The 21,622-nt window shown below is 34.5% G+C and overlaps 1 protein-coding gene across 2 annotated transcripts in view; it reads left to right on the top strand.

Moving 5' to 3' along the window:
- MRPL13 (mitochondrial ribosomal protein L13) overlaps positions 1-21,622 on the top strand; it is a 47,755-nt gene that overhangs the window by 10,224 nt on the left and 15,909 nt on the right. Inside the window, exons 3-6 of one of the 2 annotated variants that reach the window (XM_074201477.1) lie at positions 446-539; positions 2,893-2,953; positions 8,114-8,200; positions 18,764-18,885. In XM_074201477.1, coding sequence (XP_074057578.1) covers positions 446-539; positions 2,893-2,953; positions 8,114-8,200; positions 18,764-18,885 — 364 coding nt within the window. Of the gene's footprint in view, positions 1-445; positions 540-2,892; positions 2,954-8,113; positions 8,201-18,763; positions 18,890-21,622 lie in introns of those variants that run through there. The other variant, XM_074201478.1, reaches the window with a different exon arrangement.

Below are 21,622 nucleotides of genomic sequence, written 5' to 3'. Positions count from 1 at the left end.
AAGATTAAAATTGTCAACAAAGCAGGTCCAGAATTTCCTAATTGCTCTGTATTGTTTTTTAGGGAGAATATCAGCATTTGAATAGATAACTGAAGTCCCCAGTCACCACTGGATTATAAACTATGAAAGTTGGAATCAATTAGCAGGCATTCATTAAGCACTTGCTATGTACTATGCCCTGTGCTAAGTATTAGGGATTAATTACGAAGCCAAAAATGAAACTTCCTATTCTCAGAAAACTCATAACCTCTTCCTGTATCTTTCCAAGTATTGACATGGTTCAAAGAACCTTCCTACCTTTTATCATTAAAAATCTGCTGTAGTTGTTTAACTTGCATTATGTCATTTTGTATTTCTTTTGGTAACATTATGAACTTTTGTAAATAATGCTCTTTTTTTTCCTTGACTCACTTTTTGTCTCATTCAAAATTTGAATTTATTCTAGGTCAGTGTGGGGATCATATTGTCATAAAGAACACAAGGCATATTGCATTTTCTGGGAACAAATGGGAACAAAAAGTATATTCTTCACACACTGGGTGAGTTAAGTGATGACAAATTCAGTGTAGCTAATAAGTTAGTGTGATGTAGAACCTGCTATTGCTTTTTTAAAATTAGTAGCATTTTCAATGTATTTTTAAGCTACTTTTAAAAAGTTTATTTTTAAGGAAAGAATTGTTTTTATCTTTGCTATATACCTAAATCACTCTTAAATTGATTGTATACAACTTTTATTTTCAGTCATAATATACAAAAATGTTTGAGACCACCTGTAATTTTTTATTCTACCCTGACAACCTTTAGCACTTGTTGTTTGACCTTCATTCTCTAAGAGGACCATGACATCAGGGAAGTGATTCCATGACAAGCACATAAATTGGATTTGGGGGGGGAGTGCTATGCTAAGTCACCAGCCTCACTTTCTCCTTCAAAGTCAGTTAGGTCCAATGGCCAGATATATATGCGAGGCAATCAGGGTTAAATGAGTTGCCTAAAGTCACACAGCTAGTAAGTAGCAAGTGTCTGAGACTGGATTTGAGCTCCCATCCTCCTGACTCCAAGGCCACTGCACCACCTAACTGCCCCTAACTTTAGTTCAAATAGGAACCAAGCTGTCATCCTTTCTTACCTAGGTTATTCTTTTTTTTTTTTGTAAGGCAAACAGGGTTAAGTGGCTTGCCCAAGGCCACACAGCTAGGTAATTATTAAGTGTCTGAGACCGGATTTGAACCCAGGTACTCCTGATTCCAGGGCCGGTGCTTTAATCCACTATGCCACCTAGCCGCCCCCTAGGTTATTCTTATTAACAAATCAACATTCCAACCTCATAATGTTCATTCCTCTTTATTTAAATACAAGTTCAAAAACTATTCTTGGAGAAGAATATCACCATTTTTTACTATTATTATTATACTGAATTCTAGGCTATGATGCCTTTTAATTTTTATTATCTAAACCATATTTCCTGCTAAACTGTTCCTACCTTACAAAATGCATCTCCATTTTTCCCACATGGTGTCTATAACTCATTGAAATAAACCTTATTGCTGCATCCTGTTTATGTCTGTACTTCCTGGGGATCTTGAACAGGCCTGGACTCCATTTCCTTTTGCCATTTTTGGTACATTGATCTAAATATGTGAGGTCTTACTGAACTTTATACATTTCAGCTCTATAACTCACTTGCTTCTATTAGTGAGGTTATCCAAGAAACTTAAAGATCATTAAGAAGATAATACAGGGAGAAAAAACAAACAGGATAACCAGATCATGACCCATCTCCACATTGATGAAAAGTATCATTATATATTCTGATACATATACATATTCTGTCAGTAATAACAGCAGTACACTTTTATAGTCTGATAATTCAAGGAAATCATAACACTTCAGAACAACCTACTGTGTGCAAATACAGTGATACACATATATTGATAGTCATCCTTTTTTCTCAAAGTTCCCTTATATAGGAGAAAAGAGTAACTGTTTTTTACTTCCAAAACTTAGATTTGAAGAGCTACTTGATGCTCAAGGCATCAAAAAAATAAAAATAAAAAAGAATTATCAACCATTAGAAATATCATAGTAGTTTATTTCTAAATGTTAAAAAAAAATTTTGAATTAACTAAAAAGAAGAAAATTGATCTCTCAAAATGGCATTTTTCCTATCCTTAAAAATAAAAAATAGATTCACAATGACACTTTAGCACATTACACTTTGCTTCTTGGACTGTACATATTCATAAAATATTTTAAAAATCACTTGACCAACTTATCTCTACAGAATAATCTTGTCATTTGCATGGCATTTTGTGCTTTTCAAAGCACTTTTGCTTATGGCTAATTTGATAATCACAGAAAGAGTAAGTCAGGCAAGTTTTTCATCATGCAATGTGAGTCTTAACACAACAGCTGTCTGGTGACTTTTTTGCCACTAACCCTATTTCCTAGGCTGTATATCACTAAGAAAACTCAGAAAAGTAGACTCCGAAACTTAAGTAATCCACTGCCAGTTTTACAATGGCAGACAGATTTAAGTCTAGATGGTCAGGTAATAAAACCAGCACTGATCAATCATAACTATAATAAAAGCTTAAATTACATTGAAGCTTACCATTCCTATATGTTCCCCTTGTATGTTACATAGCAGTCGAGGCACTGTGATGTATTATGCACTTGAAATTTCTAAGGACTAAAATTGTTGTATATAAAATAAAAACTCTTATAGATATATCATCCCAAATACCTGAAGTTTAAGACATTTTCACAATAACTGCTTTAGTAATAATGATTTTTTCTTATACAGTAATAAAATGATGTATTCTATTGTGGAATATTGTGTAAAAATACCATCTTCCCCACCTTGTTTAAAAACTTTTGTTTATTTAATAGCTATCCAGGTGGTTTCAGACAGGTTACAGCAGCTCAGCTTCACCAGCGGGATCCAGTAGCAGTAAGTCTTGAAAATTTTTTCAATATATATTATTTGGAAAACACCTCTTAAATATTTCCTCAAAGCAAGTTTGTCATTTCTTTCCCTAATACATGTCATCCTATTTTTATCTTTTTCAAACAAACTATAAAGACTGATTTTAAAAAGGTATAATTTTTTAGAGAGGAAGTCTTATAGTATAATAGAAAGAAGACTGAATTTGGAATTAGAAGCCTTGAATTAAAGTGTCAACCTTGTTGCTTGACTCGAACAAGTTAATTTCTCTCCAAACTTTAATTTTCCCCCACCTCTAAAATTGAGATAATTTTGAAATAACAAGAAGATCAGAAATGTTTCTTCTCGTTTTGAAACGTGTTATATTTTTGGTACATATTATTAGACTGTTGAATGCCAAAGTAAATGCCCTATTTTTAGAAGACTAATAGGTTTAAAATAGTTGCCCAAAAGCAAAAATTTTTAAATGAAAAAGACCTTTGGAAACATACCTGTTTGATCACAAACCATAACTGTTAGATCAAAGTATATATTCTCTTTGATATTTTATAAATTATACATCTCAAGTTTTTTAATATTTTAATTTTGTCCTTGTGTGCCAGTTATACACTAGGAGGCAGCATAATCTAACTCTAATTATAAGAACATAAGCTTTAAAGTTGAAAGGGACCTCAGAAATGAAGTAATTCAGCTCCTTCATTTTACACACAAAGAACCTAAAAATTAGGGAAGTTAAATCACTTGCTAAAGTCACAGTGGTTGATTTTGTTCCAAATCCAGCATGCTATCCACTAAATTGTGTTACTTGGAAACTCCATAATTTAGCTTTTTGAATCAATCAATGATACTTTGTCAAACTTTTTGACTATTTTTTAAACCTTTTTAAAAAAAATTTATTTAGGCAATGGAGTTAAGTGACTTGCCCAAGGTCACACAACTAGGCAATTATTAAGTATCTGAGGTCAAATTTGAACTCAAGTCCTCCTGACTCCAGGGCTAGTACTGTATCCACTGCTCCACCTATCTGCCCCTTAGACTAATTTTTAAGAACAAAAAAACTATAAAATTTTTGAGACAGTCTTAGAAAATGTTTCAAAAATTGTCTCCTGTGGTTAATAAATCAGGATCTTTTCTATGCCTTAAATTCTTCGAGAATTTCTGGAACAATCAAAGGTTGTAATTTGCCCCAGTCACCAGCTAGTATATCTCAGAAACAGAATTTGTACCAAGTGTTCCTGACCCCTGGACCACCATTTTAGTATTATATTCTGCTGCTTCTGGATTCAGAGTGTTAATGACTGAAAAATAGCATTGTGAGATAATTTCAAAATCAGTAGTAGAGCAAAAATTTTTGATTCTGTTATTCACCTGAGATAGAATAATGTAATAGATCTTAGAAAAATTCTCTTGTCTTCGCTTTACAAGTAACCACAAGGATCTAGTTGAACATTGGCTTCTACAGAAGAGTCTAGATTCTTAGTTTTTGTCACATATATATGCCACATAGCCATAATTCAAAGAGCAAGTCACTTAACCTATTTAGACTTCAACTTTCTATTCTTTAAAAAAAAAAAAGACCAAAGGAGCCACAAAACTTTTTCTGATCCCTAGCTAATTTTAGTATGTATTTACTTACCTCTGTGTGTCTGTGTGTGTCTCCATAGAAGAATCTAAGTTCCTTTATTTCAGGACTATTATCTGCTTTGTTATTAACAGAACCTTGTACAGCTCAGCTTCCAGGTATATCTTTTCATTAAAAAGCAATTAAGATTCCTTTAGAATGAGAACTTTTTTCCATACCCCAAAAATACTGTTTTTCTTCATACTAACTCTGAAACCTTGTATATTCAGAAGCTTAATGTAATTTGTGTGTGTGTGTGTGTGTCTATTCTCAATTAATTTACTATAATTTTGTTATTTTAGTCAAATAAAAAGATTAAAATTTGAATTTTTAAAACATTGTAACTCACATTTAGTAATTTAAAGTTTAAAAAGAATTTCTCTCATAACAGCTTAGTGAAGTAGGTAATGCAAATATATTTATGTATTTTGCTGATGAAGAAACTGAGGCTCAGCTAAATGAAGTGACTTGGAGGGACGGACATTCAGTATTGTCAAGAGTGCTTTCATTGCAGTGTCAGACTTATACCACAAAACATACAAGAGTATTATTTATTCTAATCATCTAGTTGTTCTTGTATAACAGCAGGTATTAGATAATTAGGATAGTAAAATCTTATCATTTGATAACAAGAAGGAACTTCAGGAATTCCGTATTTTAAAAAGCATGATGTCAGACTTCAAAATGAAAGTATTTAGGAACTTTCAGTCCTTTCCAAAAATCTTAAAAATATCATCTAATTTTAAAATGGATTCAACAAGATTTTGTTTAACTATTCCCGCAGTTCATTTGCCAAGTTTTTGGAAAAAGGAAGAAAAAATTTAAGATGGGTTCTTCTCTGTCAGAAAATGTCCTTTAGGGATTATAGTTTTTGTTTTGCTTACATAATAATTCATAACAAGCAACTGGCTTCAAGGAAGTGAAGCATGACTAGTCTGGGCCAGTCCCTAAAATGAAGCCCCAAAAAGAAAATTACCAATAGGAGGATGCCAGCACAATCAGTAAGCATTTAAGTGGTAGCATTTAGCATGGTAGAGGAATATTCTAAGGTGAGAAGGCAGCTGAGACATGGTAGAAAGTTATACAAATAACTGAAAGATACAGAGAATATAAGATTTCATTATGTTTATTGTTTGAAAGGGTTTATTAGGGATGAGAGTTGGCAGAGGTAATTTGAGTTTTTTAGTGATTGTTTTATTTTTCACTGAATATGATGACTTTATTGATGGTATGTAGCATAGAACTTGATGCTTCTCCCCCTTACAAGGACTATGTTTGGACTTGAGAACTCCAGGATAGGGTCATAGATTAATGATGTGGGCTCCCTTAGTGGTGGAACTTCTCTTTTGGCTGATAATCCATGACTCTCTACTTTACTCGATGAAGGCCATGTTGACTATGTAGTTTACTATAATTGGTTGCTATAACCATTTTCATTTTCAACCAGTAAATGAATTTGCAAAATGATCATTAAGGGCAATACCAATACTAACATCCTTTAAAGTCATAAGAGACAACTTTGTCATCTGCAAAACCCAGGAAGCTCTTCAGAATTCCTTCAAACTTGCTTCACCAATGTCTCAATATCTTCATATTGAGCAGCTTTCTCCAGGTGGCAAATCAGATCCATTATAGACACATTCGGAGTAGGAATATAGATGTCCATGCTTGTGAGCTTTTCATTCTGCTCATGCATGAAATTGCCCATTGGTGCCTCAATAGCACTATTGCTTTTTAGGGTAGTACTACATCTATCATGTCACAATTTGGCAGAGGGTCCATCTACTATCTTTTGAGTAAGAGTAATAGCATGGTTTATGGTCATAGATTCTTCCACAAAGCCAAAGTTGCTGTGAATGACGTGGGCCAAAGGGACCAGCCAGTTAATAGTTCAGGAGGCATTACTGATAAAGAATTACAATATTTCTCATGGTTTACTACCATTAGGAACATAGGAATATCAGTAGAAGGGGCAGAAATGATGACATGGTAAGCTCCACTCTTCAAGTGAGCAACTTTTTTTCCAGATGGTAAAGGCACCAGTGGACTTTACTATATAGTTGGCTCTAGCATCTCTCCATTTGATATTGATGGGATCACATTCCTGCTAATGGATTTTACACTGATTAGGAGCTTTCTATTCTGAGCCTTGCCATTGCTTTTAAACCTGCCATGGTCGGAATAATTGGAATATATATATAGATACATTTTAAGTCAGTGAAGGGGTCATTGATGGCCACAATATCCATTGTGTCTGAGCTGAAAGAAGACTGATCACAAGGCACCAAATAAAATCAAATCGATAGTTAATTGGAATAACAAACTATATAGAATCATGTCCTTTTTTTTTCTGGACAGTACTGAATATGGAATATGAATGGAATATTGAATTGGAATTGATTAGGAGAAAGTGAATGAACTACATTGCATCTGAAAAACTATAAATGTTGATTTCAAATTTCAGCCTGAAAAATAATAGCAATATTATTTTGGTAATATCATGTGACTAGAAGTCATGGACTATTTCAGACCCCAAACACTTAGAATTGATTACCCAGAGAAGAATAGAAAGACTTGGCAGGTATGAACAGGCTACATAAAGGATGTTCTAAGTAAAGTGTTATGAAGTGAAGGTCTTGTGTAAGATGACTAAAAAAAAAAGGACTGGTCAAATAACAAGAATGAAGGAAAATCAAGTGATTGCCTACTCCATCAATATCTTCCTATATAAGAAAAAAAAGTTTTAATGAGTTTTTATTGTTATCTTCTGTTTCTTACATCATCATCTTTTAGCTTTAGTTGCCTCATATTTTACAGATTTTAAATCACTGTATAAGTGATGGGTTATTATCATCATTAGTCTAATAAATATTTTTGATAGTTGGTGATACAGTTCAAAAAAGAATTGTAAAAAGTTAATGCTACTTAAAATATTTCCTTTGTGTTTTTCCTCCTTTTTTCCAATTCTTTTTTTAGTTTTTTGTTTTGTTTTGTTTTGTTTGTGCAAGGCAAATGGGGTTAAGTGGTTTGCCCAAGGCCACACAGCTATGTAATTATTAAGTGTCTGAGGCCAGATCTGAACCCAGGTACTCCTGACTCAAGGATGGTGCTCTATCCACTGTGCCACCTAGCCACCCCCCAGACAATTCTTTTTTTAAAAAATTTATTTATTTAAGGCAATGGCATTAAGTGACTTGCCCAAGGTCACATAAGCTAGGTAATTATTAAGTGTCTTAGGCCGGGTTTGAACGCAGGTCCTCCTGATTCCAGGGCAGGTGCTCTATCCATTGTGCCACCTAGTTGCCCCCTTTTCCAGATATTTCAAATGAAATAAAATAAATTTATTGCAACACAAACAGTAATACCACAAATAGCCACAATCTCCTTTCTATTTGTGTGATACACTTTATGTAATTGTTCTACCTGTTCCCTTTTCCTCTTTTATTCTCAAATTAATGATGTCATATCTGGTGCCATTCCTGTTTTGTCACCAAGTTCCAAACTACATTCTGCTTATTTCTCCACCTTGTGTGTTTGTTTTTCAGATTGTAAAACTAGCTATTTATGGAATGTTACCAAAGAACCTCCACAGAAGAACTATGATGCAAAGGCTACATCTTTTCCCAGATGAAGTAAGTCTTATAGTTGTTCTTAATGATCATTTGTTTTATCTATATTATATTTTCTATATTGAAGTCTTTTTCAGTTATGTAAATCTATACACATGCTTTCTGTAATCTTCTAAATCATCTTGTTTGTTGTTTAAAAATGGATCATATGTAAATTTGACATTGATGTTGGTTTTGTCTGTGGTTCATTTTAGTGTAATATAATTTCCTTGTTTATGTTTTTTAAATAGTGAATTTTTCTTTTTGCTTCTTCATATAGCATGAATGCAATTCCAGCTTTTTTAAAAAATTCATCTATTGCATAGTAAATTTTGTTTTAGTCCCTCATTTGTATCCTGTATGTATGTTTTTACTTTTTTAGATATTATTTTGGTAAGCTACCATTTGTTGAATTTTGTTATTTTTATCCATCATCTTCATTTTACTGTTCAATCCATTCACATTTAAACTTATGAGAATTTGGTTTATAGTCATCTGTCTATTATTGGGTTATGGTTTTGTGTTTGGGTTTTTTTCCAGATTTAGGGGAATTTTGTTCTTCTGTGAAGTTAGTTCAATTATTGTTACTTACTCTTTTCCTCATCCTAAAACTCTCTTCTTTTTTGTCACCCCTTTCCCAAGTATTGGAGTTTCTCTTATTAATCCCTTTTTTCCTTCCTTTGACTTAGTTATTCAGTTCTGCCCCCTCTTTTTTTTAAAATCAGTTAACTAGTTAATAAACTCCCCCTTCTCTTTCCCTTCAATTTAACTTGTTTCTTAGATTTTTTTCTATATTTTTTCTTTTTTTAATTTATTTTTTATTCTCATTTTGTTCAAATTTTTTTCCATTAATAAAATATTCTTGTTTACAAGTAAACAAAATACCCCCCCCCCCCCATGAATATAGATAGACTTGCTTGGGCGAAAAAAGTAAAGGGGAGAGAAAAAAATTAAAATAAAAAAAATAATAGTAATAATTGTAGGTATGGCCAGGTGGCACAATGGATGAAGCACCAGCCCTGGAGCCACGAGCACCCAAACCCATATCCAGCCTCGTAAACCCAACAATCACCCAGCCGTGTGATATACAAGCCACCCGATCCCCACTGCCCTGCAAAAACCAAAAAGAAGAAATAAAAAGACCCCAAATAAAATAAAATAGTAATAATAGTAGGGGTGGCTGGGTGGCAGACAGAACATTGGCCCTTGAGCCAGGAGCACCTGGGTCCAAATCCGGCCCCAGACACCCAAAGATCACCCTGCTATGTGGCCCCAGGCAGGCCACCCAGCCCCACTTGCCCTGCACCCTCCTCCCAAATAATAATAACAAAAAATGTGCTTCAGTCTTTGTTCCAACACCAACAACTCTGTCACAGGTGGATCACATTCTTTATGATAAGTACATCACAAAAGTTACTTCCATATTTTTCCAATGTTGCCATTGCTGATCGCAACTTCCTCCTTTCTTATTTCTCCACTACCATGTACTATATTTTCTCTCTCCTTTTATTCTGACTCTGCTGTAGGGTAGCTGAGTGGCACAGCAGACAGATCCCTGGTCCTGGGACCAAGAAGCCCTGAGCCCCCCCCTACCACCCCTTAGGCCCAGCATCCACCTGGCTCTATGGTCCTGGGCAGGCCTTCCAATCCCAGCCCCTTGCAAGAAGTGAAAAAGAAAATGTGTTATATCTGAACACTCTCCCCCCATGGTCCATCCTCTCCTCCTTTATTCACACCCCCCCCATCCCCTGCTCCCCCCTCCTTCTTACTCCAGATGTCTATACCCCATTGAGTATATTTGCTGTTTCCTCTCCTAGCCATCTCTGATGAAAGCAAAGGTTCCCTCATTCCCCCTTGCCTTCCCCCTTCCATATCATTGCAATAGCTTATTGTAATAAAAAAAAAATCTTATTATGTGAAATATCTTGGACTGTTCCCCCTCTCCTTTTTCTTTCTCCCATTCCATTTCCCTTTTTTTTCTATTGACTCCATTTTTACACCATATTTTACCTTCGAATTCAGCTTTCTCCTGTACTTCAACTATAAAAGCTCCCTCTACCTGCTCTATTAACTGAGAAGGTTCATATGAGTATTATCAGTGTCATTTTTCTATGCAGGAATACATGCAGTTCATCCTCATTAAGTCCCTCATATTTCCCCCCTCTCCTCCAATCCCCATGTTTCACCTGAGTCCTGGATCTGAAGATCAAACCTTGTGTTCAGCTCTGGCCATTCCAAAAGGAACATTTGAAATTCCCCTGGTTCATTGAAAGTCCATCTTTTTCCCTGGAAGAGGACATTCAGCCTTGCTGGGTAGTTCATTCTTGGCTGCATTCTAAGCTCTTTTGCCTTCTGGTATATTATATTCCAAGCCCTATGAGCTTCCAGTGTAGTTGCTGCTAAGTCCTGTGTGATCCTGTCTGCAGCTCCACGATATTTGAACTGTATCCTTCTGGCTGCTTGTAATATTTTCTCTTTGACTTGAGAGTTCTGGAACTTGGCTATAATATTCCTCGGGGTTGGATTTTTGGGCTCTCTTTCTCGGGGGGATCGGTGGATTCTCTCCATTTCTATTTTGCCCTCTGCTTCTAGAATATCAGGGCAATTTTCCTGTAGTAATTCTTTGAAAATGATGTCAAGGCTCTTTTCCTGATCATGACTTTCAGGTATTCCAATAATTTTTAAATTATCTTTCCTAAGTCTGTTTTCCATATCAGTTGTTTTTTCAATGAGATATTTCACATTTTCTTCTAATTTATCATTTTTTTGGTTTTGAAGATTGATTCCTGATTTCTGGTAAATTCATCAATCTCCCTGAATTCTGTTCTTTGTCTGAAGGATTTGTTCTCAGAGTTTTCTTATCTCTTTTTCCATCTGGACAGTTTTGCTTTTTAAACATTCTTCTCCTCAATAACTTTTTGAACTGTTTTATCCATTTGACCTAAGCTGGTTTTTAGCATGCTATTTTCTTCAGCATTTTTTTTGGATTTCCTTGACTAAGCTGCTGGCTTCATTTTCATGTTTTTCCTGCATCTCTCTCCTTTCTTTTCCCAGTTTTTCTTCCAACTCCCTCATTTGATTTTCAAAGTCTTTTTTGAGCTCTGTCATAGCCTGAGCCCAATTTCTGTTTTTCTTGGAGTCTTTAGATGCAGGAGCTTGTGCTTCCTCATCTTGAGACTGAGTATTTTGATCCTTCTTGGGCTCATTTGCAAAATATTTCTCAATAGTCTTCCTTTTGTTTCTCTGCTTGCTCATTTTCCCAGCCTGGGCCTGGTTTGGGGGTGCTTCCTGAGCTTTTGGGACATTCCCACAAGGATCTCAGTGTGTGAGGCTCTGTCCTCCCTCCTGGTCTGTGAATGACCATAACAGCCCCCCTCTGCCATGGGGCTGAGGGGGGGGGGGGCTAGTCTGGGATCAGGATCTGAATGTGGTCAGAGCCCCAGAGTCCTGTTCCAGGGGCAGAGGACAAAACTCTGCAGTCTCTCTCTCTCTCTTCACTCCCCTCCCTCAGCTCAATGGGTTCATGCCCTGGGGGCTCCTGCTTATGGGCTCTGCCAGCTTCTGTTTCCGGATCTGGGCTGCAGAAAGACAAAGCTGCTGGTTGTGTGCCCTGAGGGCTAGGCTTCACGTGCTCATTCTGGCAGAGGTCCCCCACTTTGTGCTCAGTGCTCCTCGGGGGTGCAGCTCAGGAGACTCCCCCACTGCTGTGAGCCACGGCTCCCAGTGCTGCCTCCGGGAGGCTGAAGTTCTTTTGCTCTGGCAGGCCACCCCTCTGGCGGCTGCCCCTCCAACCCCGGGAGTGGAGCCTTTCTGCTCTTTTCCAGGTTACCTTGAGTAGGAGAACTGCCTCACTGGGTCCCTTTGTGGGTTTTGTCTCTCGAAAGTTTAGTTTAGTTTGAGTCCTTAGTTTATGAGTTTTATCAGAGAGCTCCTAAGACTTGATCCCTTCTTGTGACCATCTTGGCTCCGCCCTGTATTTTTTTCTAAAAAGGATTTATTTCCCTCATTCCCTCATTTTTCTATTCTTGTCCTTTATTCTTGATTCATGTCCTCATACTTATTTATTCATTTTTAGTTTCTGCATTTATTTGTAAGGTACCTATTTTAAATTCCCTATTCTAAATAGTTTATGTACCTTTTAATTTTTGACCCCTTCTCCCCATCTTCTTTTTTTTTTCTAATGTGCCTTAGAAGTATCAATTCCTACAGCAAATAGGGTAAAAGTATTGCCCTATAGTATAAATGTTCCTGTGCTTCTGACTGTACAGTTCATTACTATCTAGTCTTTTCCAAGATCATCTTTTTCTCATTTGCCAAGAATCATCTCAGGCAGCTAGGTGATGCCAAGGTTGGAACACCGACCCTGAAGTCAAGAGAATCAGAGTTCAAATTCAGTCTCAGACAATTACCCTGCTGTAATTGAGGAAATCACTTAACCCCAATTGTCTTGCAATGCCTTGATATCAAAATACCTTCAGGAGCTCTGATTCTCCTTCTAAGACAGTGTGCTATCCTTGGAGGCACAAGACTGTCAGGGTTAGTAGCCTCTCTAAGTACCATGTAAGGGTTCCCATCTCCTGCATCAGAACCTCTCTCTAATTCTAACAGGGGAGTGTTCTTCAGTGGGACCCCTACCCACCCACCTCTGAAGCAAGGTTTCTTCCTTGTTATTCATTGTTTAAATCCCTTCCTTTGCCGCATCACATTGGTCCAAAATCCCTCTCTTCCTCTTGACAGTCTATAAGAGTTCTTTTCTCTTCTTTTTTTTTACCATTGACTTAATTAGGTTATATTACACATTTCCCTATATTTTCTTTCTCCTCTCTCTCCTTTAATGTGCTTTTCTAATCTTTAGTTTAGTCCTCAAAAAAAAAACTCCACCTCTGAATGGAATATTGTGAAGTTTAGTCCTTGTTCCAGTCTATTCCTCTTTAATCACTTTCTCTATTAAATTCACTTTTACCTTCTTTTCTTAGTACTTTTAGGGAAAAAAAATCTTTTAACAATCCTTCCAATATGTTGTTGTTCTTTTTAACTTCATAGATGATTTTTTCTCTTTTAGGTTCCTCCCCCCCCCCCCTTTTATCTGAGGCAAATTTTGTGATAAACTTTATGCCTTCTTTGGTTTTTACATTTGTTTACCTTATTGGTCTTTTGTTTTCTAGGTTATTTACAATACAAATAATCTACTTGATAGGACTGCTTCTTTTGCCTCTCTTGAAGTAGATTCATTCAGTAATATTGATTCAAAAAAATTTTTATAAAATAATTACCAAAAGGAGTTCATTACTGTTTCCAAAAAATTGTTCACTATAACTGGATTCGATATATATGGTGTTTGCAAGAATGATTCATCATTAGGAAAAGAATTCACAAAATTGATCAAATCAAAAGCATCTGAAGTGATGTAAATATGTTGGTAGGGGCAAAATTTTTTAAAAAGCACAAAATGCATTATACCCTTAGTATAAATATATATATTAATAATCCTAGAGACCAAAAACTACCACTTATGATAGAAAAAGCTAATAAATGCATGAGTAAAGCAAGGATTCCCCCTGTTATTTAATTTATTTAATTGAGTCACAGATGTCTTTTGTCTAGCCTTAGCCATAAGGCATGAAAGAAAAATGATAAATACAGAGACAGAACTATCCCTCTTTGATATAATAATGTGAAGAAACTGAGACAACAGAAAACTTGGATAAAACAACAAAGTACAAAATAAATTCATAATCTCAGCAGCATTTCTTTATTGCAGTAACAAATCTAGAAGAAAATAATAAATAGAATAGTAACATTTTAATTATCTACAAAATGCATATAACATTCTGGAATCAGTATACCTACATACTCCCAAGATTTACATAAATACAATAACATTCTTTAAAGAATGGTTTAAATAATTAGAAAGATATTTATGATCATATTTGTCAATATGATAAATAACTGTGATACATTCATAAATTAATTTATGAATTTAGTGCTATTTTGATTAAAATAGCAAGAGAATACTTTGTGAAGCCAGACAAAGTCAGTTTATCAAAACAAAAGGAATAGAATTTTAAGGAAAATAATGAAAAGAAGTAAGACTAAAGAGAAAACAGTACTTTAAGAAGAGAAAAAAATATGAAATATTTTAATTTGCTTCTCATTTGACCTTAAAAGAGAACTAATATGAGTCATAGATAAGCAAGTTGATTTTAATTTTTCTCAGACCATATATTGTAGTTTATTTTTCACAATTAATCACAGATTGCTAAGATTTAGAGCTTATGAGTACCTTAAACTTTCCTTCATTTTACAAATGTGAAAAGTGATGCTGAGAGTTGGTGTGAAAAAGCCATATAATTCTTACATGTTAGAATATAGATTCAATCCCAGGTTTCCTGAGACTAAGACCACTGTTTTACTACAATAACTTTAATCATTTTATTGATGCTTAATTCTGCCATAAAATATTGTCTCTAATTTTGCTATTTCAGTAGTACATTTTTATACACATAAATTTTGATATCAGTAATATTATAGCATTTAGATTTTATCTCTCATCAAGTATTTTGAATGTTTTAATGTAAAGAATTAGATGACAGTAAATGTGTAATTTGGGAGTTATATTACCTTTTCAGTTCACTTTATGCTGTACATGTTTATCTACTAGGTAACAAAATTTTACTTCAAAGTATTCTTGTGCTTTTTAAGACAAATGAGTGATCTCTTCTTTAGATAACTTTTAAGTCAGATCATTTACTTCTTTATTCTGTACCCAAGGCTCTCTCGAAGAACAAGTAGGAAAATTTTTACCCTCCAAGGTCATATTCCCTCCTTTGTAATTCCCAAATTATCAATACTAGTCTTAACTCTCACTTCATTTTAAGAACTTAGATCACCAAAGAGTATTTTTAACTTCATTTATGAAGATCTTCAGACAGTATTACTTGACTGCTGGTGAAAGGAAATAGATAAATGATTTGTGTAATCTGATTTCAAATCCTGAATCAAACTCAGCTGTTCTTCCTTTCTGTTAGAATGATTTTTCCCAAAGGCTCAATCTTACCATGTCAGTCCCTGGTGTCTCTGAGTGTAAATATCAAAGTTCTCTGCTTGGTATTTAAAACTCTTCCCTTCCAGACTTTCCAAGTATTTTCCTTAAGTCCCCTTCCCAACCTCTGAGGTTCAACTACTCTGGCCTACATAGACTATATCTTGGAAACATCAGTCTTTTCTCTCTGTACCTTCCTCCTGCTCAGCCGTCTTACCATGGCTGCTCCATCCCCCCGTTTTCCTGCAAGATGCAGCTCACACCCCAGCTTTTTCCCAGATGTTCATGCCTTTTTCTCTGAGATTACTGTGTTTGTGTCTTGACTGGTCTTCATTTTCATCTTGTCTCTCCAGGTAGAATGAAAGCCTGAGGGCAAAGACTATTTTCCCTTTTCTTTGTATCCCCCCAGTGCTCAGCACAGGGCTGGCATATGTAATCAATCAAATATTTAACAGTTATTAAACACCTACTATGTGCCAGAGACTGCTAAGTACTGGGGATACAAATAAGAAAAAAGAAAATCAGTTTCTGACTCAAGGAACTTACAATCTAATTGAGGAAGAAATATATAAGGAAGCTGAAAAGGAAGTAGAGGAGGGATCCAATTTGGGACCTTGTGTAAAAGTCAGGTCTCTACTAGAGTAGTGCTTTCAGGTAAGAAATGTATGTCCAAATTTGCATATCTCATTTTGAATTTTATGTCCATCACATCTTTGACTGATAAGTGGAATGACTTTTCTTCAGTCCTCTGGACTCATGATTATCATACTTTAAGCAGAATTCAGTGTTGTTTAAAGTTATTTTTTTTCCTATAAGAGTTCTCATTATGTAAATTGTTCTATCTTGTTTCACTTTGCAATATCAAATTAGTGAAGTTCCTCTGAAACTATCTATTTTCTGGGGCAGCTAGGTGGCATGGTGGATAGAGCACTGGTCCTAGAATCAGGAGGACCTGAGTTCAAATCCGGTCTCAGATATGTGTGTGTGTTTGTGTGTGTGTGTGTGTGTGTGTGTGTGTAAAATTACCTAGCTGTGTGACCTTGGGCAAGTCACTTAACTCCATTGCCTTGCCAAAAAAAGAAACTATTCATTTTCTTGTTTCTTGTGATACAATAATACATTATAGCATTTATATAACAGTTTGTTTAATTAGCTATATTCCAATAGATGGGAATCCTGTGTTTCTAGTTTTTTGCTACTCTGAAGAGAACTACTATAAATATTTTTGAACACATGGACACTTTTTCCTCTTTCTTTGATCTCTTTGGGACATAGTCTAAGTAGTGGCATAGTTGGGTTAAAGAGTAGATAAAGTAAGTTTTTTGAATGATTCAAAATTCTTTTTTTCAGGGTGACTTACCAATTCCCAGCATTACCACCTAGTGTGCTTGTTTTCCTGTAGCCCCTCCAACATAATATTTTTCCTTTTTTGTCACCTTTGTCTGATGGCTTGAGAAAGAACCTCAAGAGTTCCTTTAATTTGAACTTCTCTAGTATTTGGAGTATTTTGACAAAGCTCCCCATTCTTTTCATGCCTATCTTAACATTTCTGTGAAATTTCTCCAGAATAAATATTATTGTTCACCAATTATTTGTGGCACCTAGCATATTAGCTTTAGATCAACTTATTATATAGTTGGAAATCTATCCAGACTTGATAATACAGTAAGCTCATTGTACAATCCACCTGCACAGTAGAAATAAGATTGGACTTTCAAATCCTACCTCAGACACTTAATAATTACCTAGCCATGTGGCCTTGGGCAAGCCACTTAACCCCATTGCCTTCAGAAAAAACAATCTAAAAGCAAAAAAAAGAAACAAGATTGGACTGCATGACTTGCTTATGAAGCTACAGTGATTCTGACTAGTTTTTTTTTTCTAAATGCTCTCAAATTGTGTTTTTAAAAAATATATATTTTGTACCATTTTGCCAAGAATTGAATCTAAACTCACTGACTGATAATTTGAAGACTCTTATCTTCCTATTTTTTGGAAAATCAGAATAACATTTGTTCATTTCCATTTTATAGAATCTTAAAATTGAAAGAGATCTTAATAGGCCACCTAATCTAACCCCTACCTGGAGAGAAATCCCCTCTACAGCATTCTTAACAAGTCATCCTTCTACACTTTGCTTAAGACTTCCAACAAGGATGAATTTGGTGAAAAGGCAGTCCATCCCAGTGTTGGATTGTTCTAATTGTTAGATCTTTTTCCCTTACAGACAGATCTTCTTTGCTTCAAATAGAGTTTATTGTATCATTTTTCCTCTTTCCTTCCTGTTGTCTTTTCCTCCTTCCTTCCTTCCTTCCCTTTCTCTCCTTTATTACTTCTCTCCCTCCCTTCCTCTCTCACTGACACTGGAAGTGTTTGATTTATATAACTAGTCCTGCAACTGGCCAGGATGGGAGCTTTTGATTTACTCCATTTTCGACCAGACTAGTTCTCCCTTCCTAAGACAACCTGGTGCTGCCCATCCTCCTGCTCCTACAACTTGCCATATTGATTCCAAATTAATATGAACAATCTGATGACTTAGCTCACTGCAGCTCAAAACTCCGGAGCTCAGGAGAACCACTAGCCTTTATTTAACCTTCCAGTATCTGGGATTCCAGCCTTGTACCCACTGCAACTGTCTCACAGAATTGTCCTAACAATTTTTCCTTATGGCTAGTCTTTGTCTGTTTCAATTCATTTTGCATATGGCTATCAGGATAATATTCTGATACAACATTCATGTCACTTCTTTCTCCAAAACATACAAAGACTCCCTCCTTTCTATCAGCATCAAATCTGTAAGTTCTTCCTGGATTTTAAGACTTTGTATAGTCTAGCTCAACCCTGATCTTAGTTTTTACAATTCGTTATCTATCCCCTCTATATAATAGGTATCTTGAAGTATGAAATCAAGAGTATCTATTATGTTTAGAATAGTCATTTTAGTGAACTAATAATGTATTGATTGAATATTCTTTTGGTTTTTTTCTTTAAATTACAAGAAATTATATGGAGTTCTGACATGGTTTCATATAATACCTTTCTGATTCACCTGTATGACATAATACAGTACTTTGGAAATAAAAAGTATTCACTGGGTTTTGGTCTAGATGATTTGTTGGATTTTACTCTACATAATAATTTGGAAATGTTTTCCATGTTAGTACATAAATTTCTTTGAATTGCTTTTAGAGACTTTTATCAATTGATTTTGTTATTCCATTTCCTTAATTTCTTCCTTCCTTTCTTATTTTCCCCCTTCCCCTTCCCAGATCTTCATCCTCTACAACAAAAGATTTTTTTCCCTTAAGAAAAATAAGGGGAAAAATTCATAAAACTGTGTGATATATTGAAAAACATCATAATATGTAGAGTTCTACATCCCTAGACTCTACTCACCCATCTTTGAATGAGAGGATATGATAAAGCCAGAAGAGGACAGCTTCCCATATCTTCCTTTATAATTTTAAAGTTCATTTTTTTAATAATAAAAGACTTTAAAAAATTTGTTGAAATTACTTTAAAAAATTTAATTTCATTTATAGGAGATTCCAGAAGACATTCTTAAGAATATCGTAGAAGAACTTCCTCAGCCACGAAAAATACCTAGAAGGCTAGATGAATATACCCAAGAAGAAATTGACGCGTTTCCAAGATTATGGACTCCGTAAGTTTCAATTATGATTATTACTATTATTATTTTATTTTTAATCTGAATTTAGTTTACTTTTTAGACTTCAATTAAGTGATAATTTCATTAAGATCAAGGAATTTTATTAGAATGATAAATTGTATTTTATTCTGTTCTTTCTACAACACATAATATTATCTGCTTACAGCAAGTGCTTAAAAAATGTGAATTAACAGAATGTCCTCACCTAAAGTGTTAAACTCTTAGACTGAGAAGTAAAAGGCTATTGGTCTTCTGTTGAAGGTCATTTGAATTTGTATTTTTATTAATTTTTTCATGTTATCTCTACAATTAATAGTCTTATCATTCAAATGACAGTGATTAATCAATAACACATGCATTTTTATAATTGCAGTTTTATCAGACAGTTTGGTAGTTAATTCAGAGTGAAGTAAGCTAGTCATCAATTTGTGTGTGCATCTTGCCTTACCAGTTCATTTGTAAGAATTTATCTTCAATACCTAGTATGCCTAATACATTATAAATCTTAAAGGATTATTAACTGTCATTATTACACTGCTTTGTCCAAGGTAGGTGTGTGATAATGGTAGTAAATAAACTAGCAGCAGCAAATAACCAAATTAACAACAACAAAAAAACCAAAATTGAGATATTTAACACAATTTTTTCAACAGATTTGTTTTTCTATTCTTTAGTGTAAGATTTAAAGAAAGATTTTTTTATTTTGAGTTTTACAGTTTTCCCCCTATTCTTGCTTCCCTCCCCCCCCACCCCCACAGAAGGCAGTCTTTTAGTGTTTACACTGTTTCCATGGTATACATTGATCTAAGTTGAATGTTATGAGAGAGAAATCAAATCCTTAAGGAAGAAAAATAAAGTATAAGAGATAACAAAATTACATAATAAGATAATGGGTTTTTTTCCCCTGAATTAAAAGTAATAGTCTTTGGTCTTTGTTCAAACTCCACAATTCTTTCTCTGGATTCAGATGGTATTCTCCATTGCAGATAGACCAAAATTGTCCCTATAGTGTATAATTAATAAAATATACTCCCAAGAATTTTATGCTATTTGAAGTTATTTTAAATTGGAACTTCTCTGTCTCTTAATGCTGTAGCTGGTTGGTAATATGATTGGTTGGTTGGTTGGTTCTTGTCTTTCATTACTGAAGAAAACCAAAATATCATCTTGTTGGTAAAATATAAAAATGCTGAGGATTTATGTGGATTGATTTTATATCCTGTGGTTTTGCTAAAGTTAACTAATTGTTTCCAGTGATTTTTTTAAGATGGTTTTCTAAAGTTCTTTAGGTTATACTATCATATCCTCTGCAAAGAGTGAGTTTTATTTCTTTGTTACCCATTCTAATTCCTTCAATTTCTCCTTCCCTTATTGCTAAAACTAACACTTCTAATACAATTTTGAATAATAGTCGTGATAATAAACATCCTTGTTTCACCACTGATCTAATTGGAAATGCTTCTAGTTTATCCCCATTACATATAATGCTTAATGATTGTTTCAAATAGATACTGCTTATCATTTAGAGGAACATTCCATTTATTCTTATGCTCTCTAGTGTTTTTAATAGGAATGAGTGTTATATTTTGTCAAAAGCATTTTCAGCATCTATTGAGATAATCATATGATTTCTGTTAGGTTTGTTATCGTCATGGTCACTTATGCTGATAGTTTTCCTAATACTGAACCAACCCTACATTCTTGGTATAAATCCTGTTTAATCATAGTGTATTGTCCTAGTGATAACTTACAGCAATCACTTTGCTACTAGTTGATTTAAAGTTTTGGCATCTATACTCATTAGGGAAGTCAGTCTATAATTTTCTTTCTCTGTTTTGACTCTTTCTGGTTTAGGTATCAGCACTATATTGGTGTCATAGAAGAAATCTGGCAGATCTTCACTAATTTTTTTCAAATAGTCTATATGGTATTGGAACTAACTGTTCCATGAATGTTTGGTGAGATTCATTTGTGAATCCATCTGGTCCTGGAGATATTTTCTTAGAGAGTTCATTGATGACTTGATCAATTTCTTTTTCTAAGATAGGGTTATTTAAGTATTTAATTTTCTCTTCTTTTAACCTAGGCAATTTATATTTTTTTAGTAAATATTTATCCATTTCACTTAGATTATCAAATTTATTGGCATACAGTTGCACAAAATAGTTCTGAATTATTACTTTAATTTCCTCATTGGTGGTTCATTTTTGATAACTAGTAGCTTGGTTTTTTTTTCTTTTGTTTTCCAAAGGCAGTGGAGTTAAGTGACTTGCCCAGGGTCACACAGCTAGGTAATTATTAAGTATCTGAGGGTAGATTTGAACTCAGATCCCCCTGATTCCAGAGCTCTATCCACTGCACCACCTTGCTGCCCTTTTTTTTTCTAATTTTAATCAAATTAACCAAAGGTTCATCTATTTTATTGTGTTTTTTTTTTTCATAAAACCAAGTCTTGGTTTTATTGTTAATTCAAGAGTTTTCTTGCTTTTGATTTTATTAATTTTACCTTTAATTTTCAGAATTTCTAATTTGATATTTAATTGGAGATTTTTAATTTTTTCTTTCTCTAACTCTTTGTTGCATGCTGAGTTCATTGATCTCTTCTTTCTCTATTTAATTCATCTGAGCATTTAAAGATATCATATGTCCCCTAACAACTGCTTTGACTGTATCCCAGTTTTGCTATGTTGTCTCGTTATTGTCCTTGTCTTAGATGAAATCATTAATTCTT

The sequence above is a fragment of the Macrotis lagotis genome, chromosome X (assembly GCF_037893015.1).
Source record: "Macrotis lagotis isolate mMagLag1 chromosome X, bilby.v1.9.chrom.fasta, whole genome shotgun sequence".
Taxonomy (NCBI): Eukaryota; Metazoa; Chordata; class Mammalia; order Peramelemorphia; family Peramelidae; genus Macrotis; species Macrotis lagotis.
Note: the sequence above shows the minus strand (reverse complement) of the source record. Positions and strands in the feature narration are given on the sequence as shown.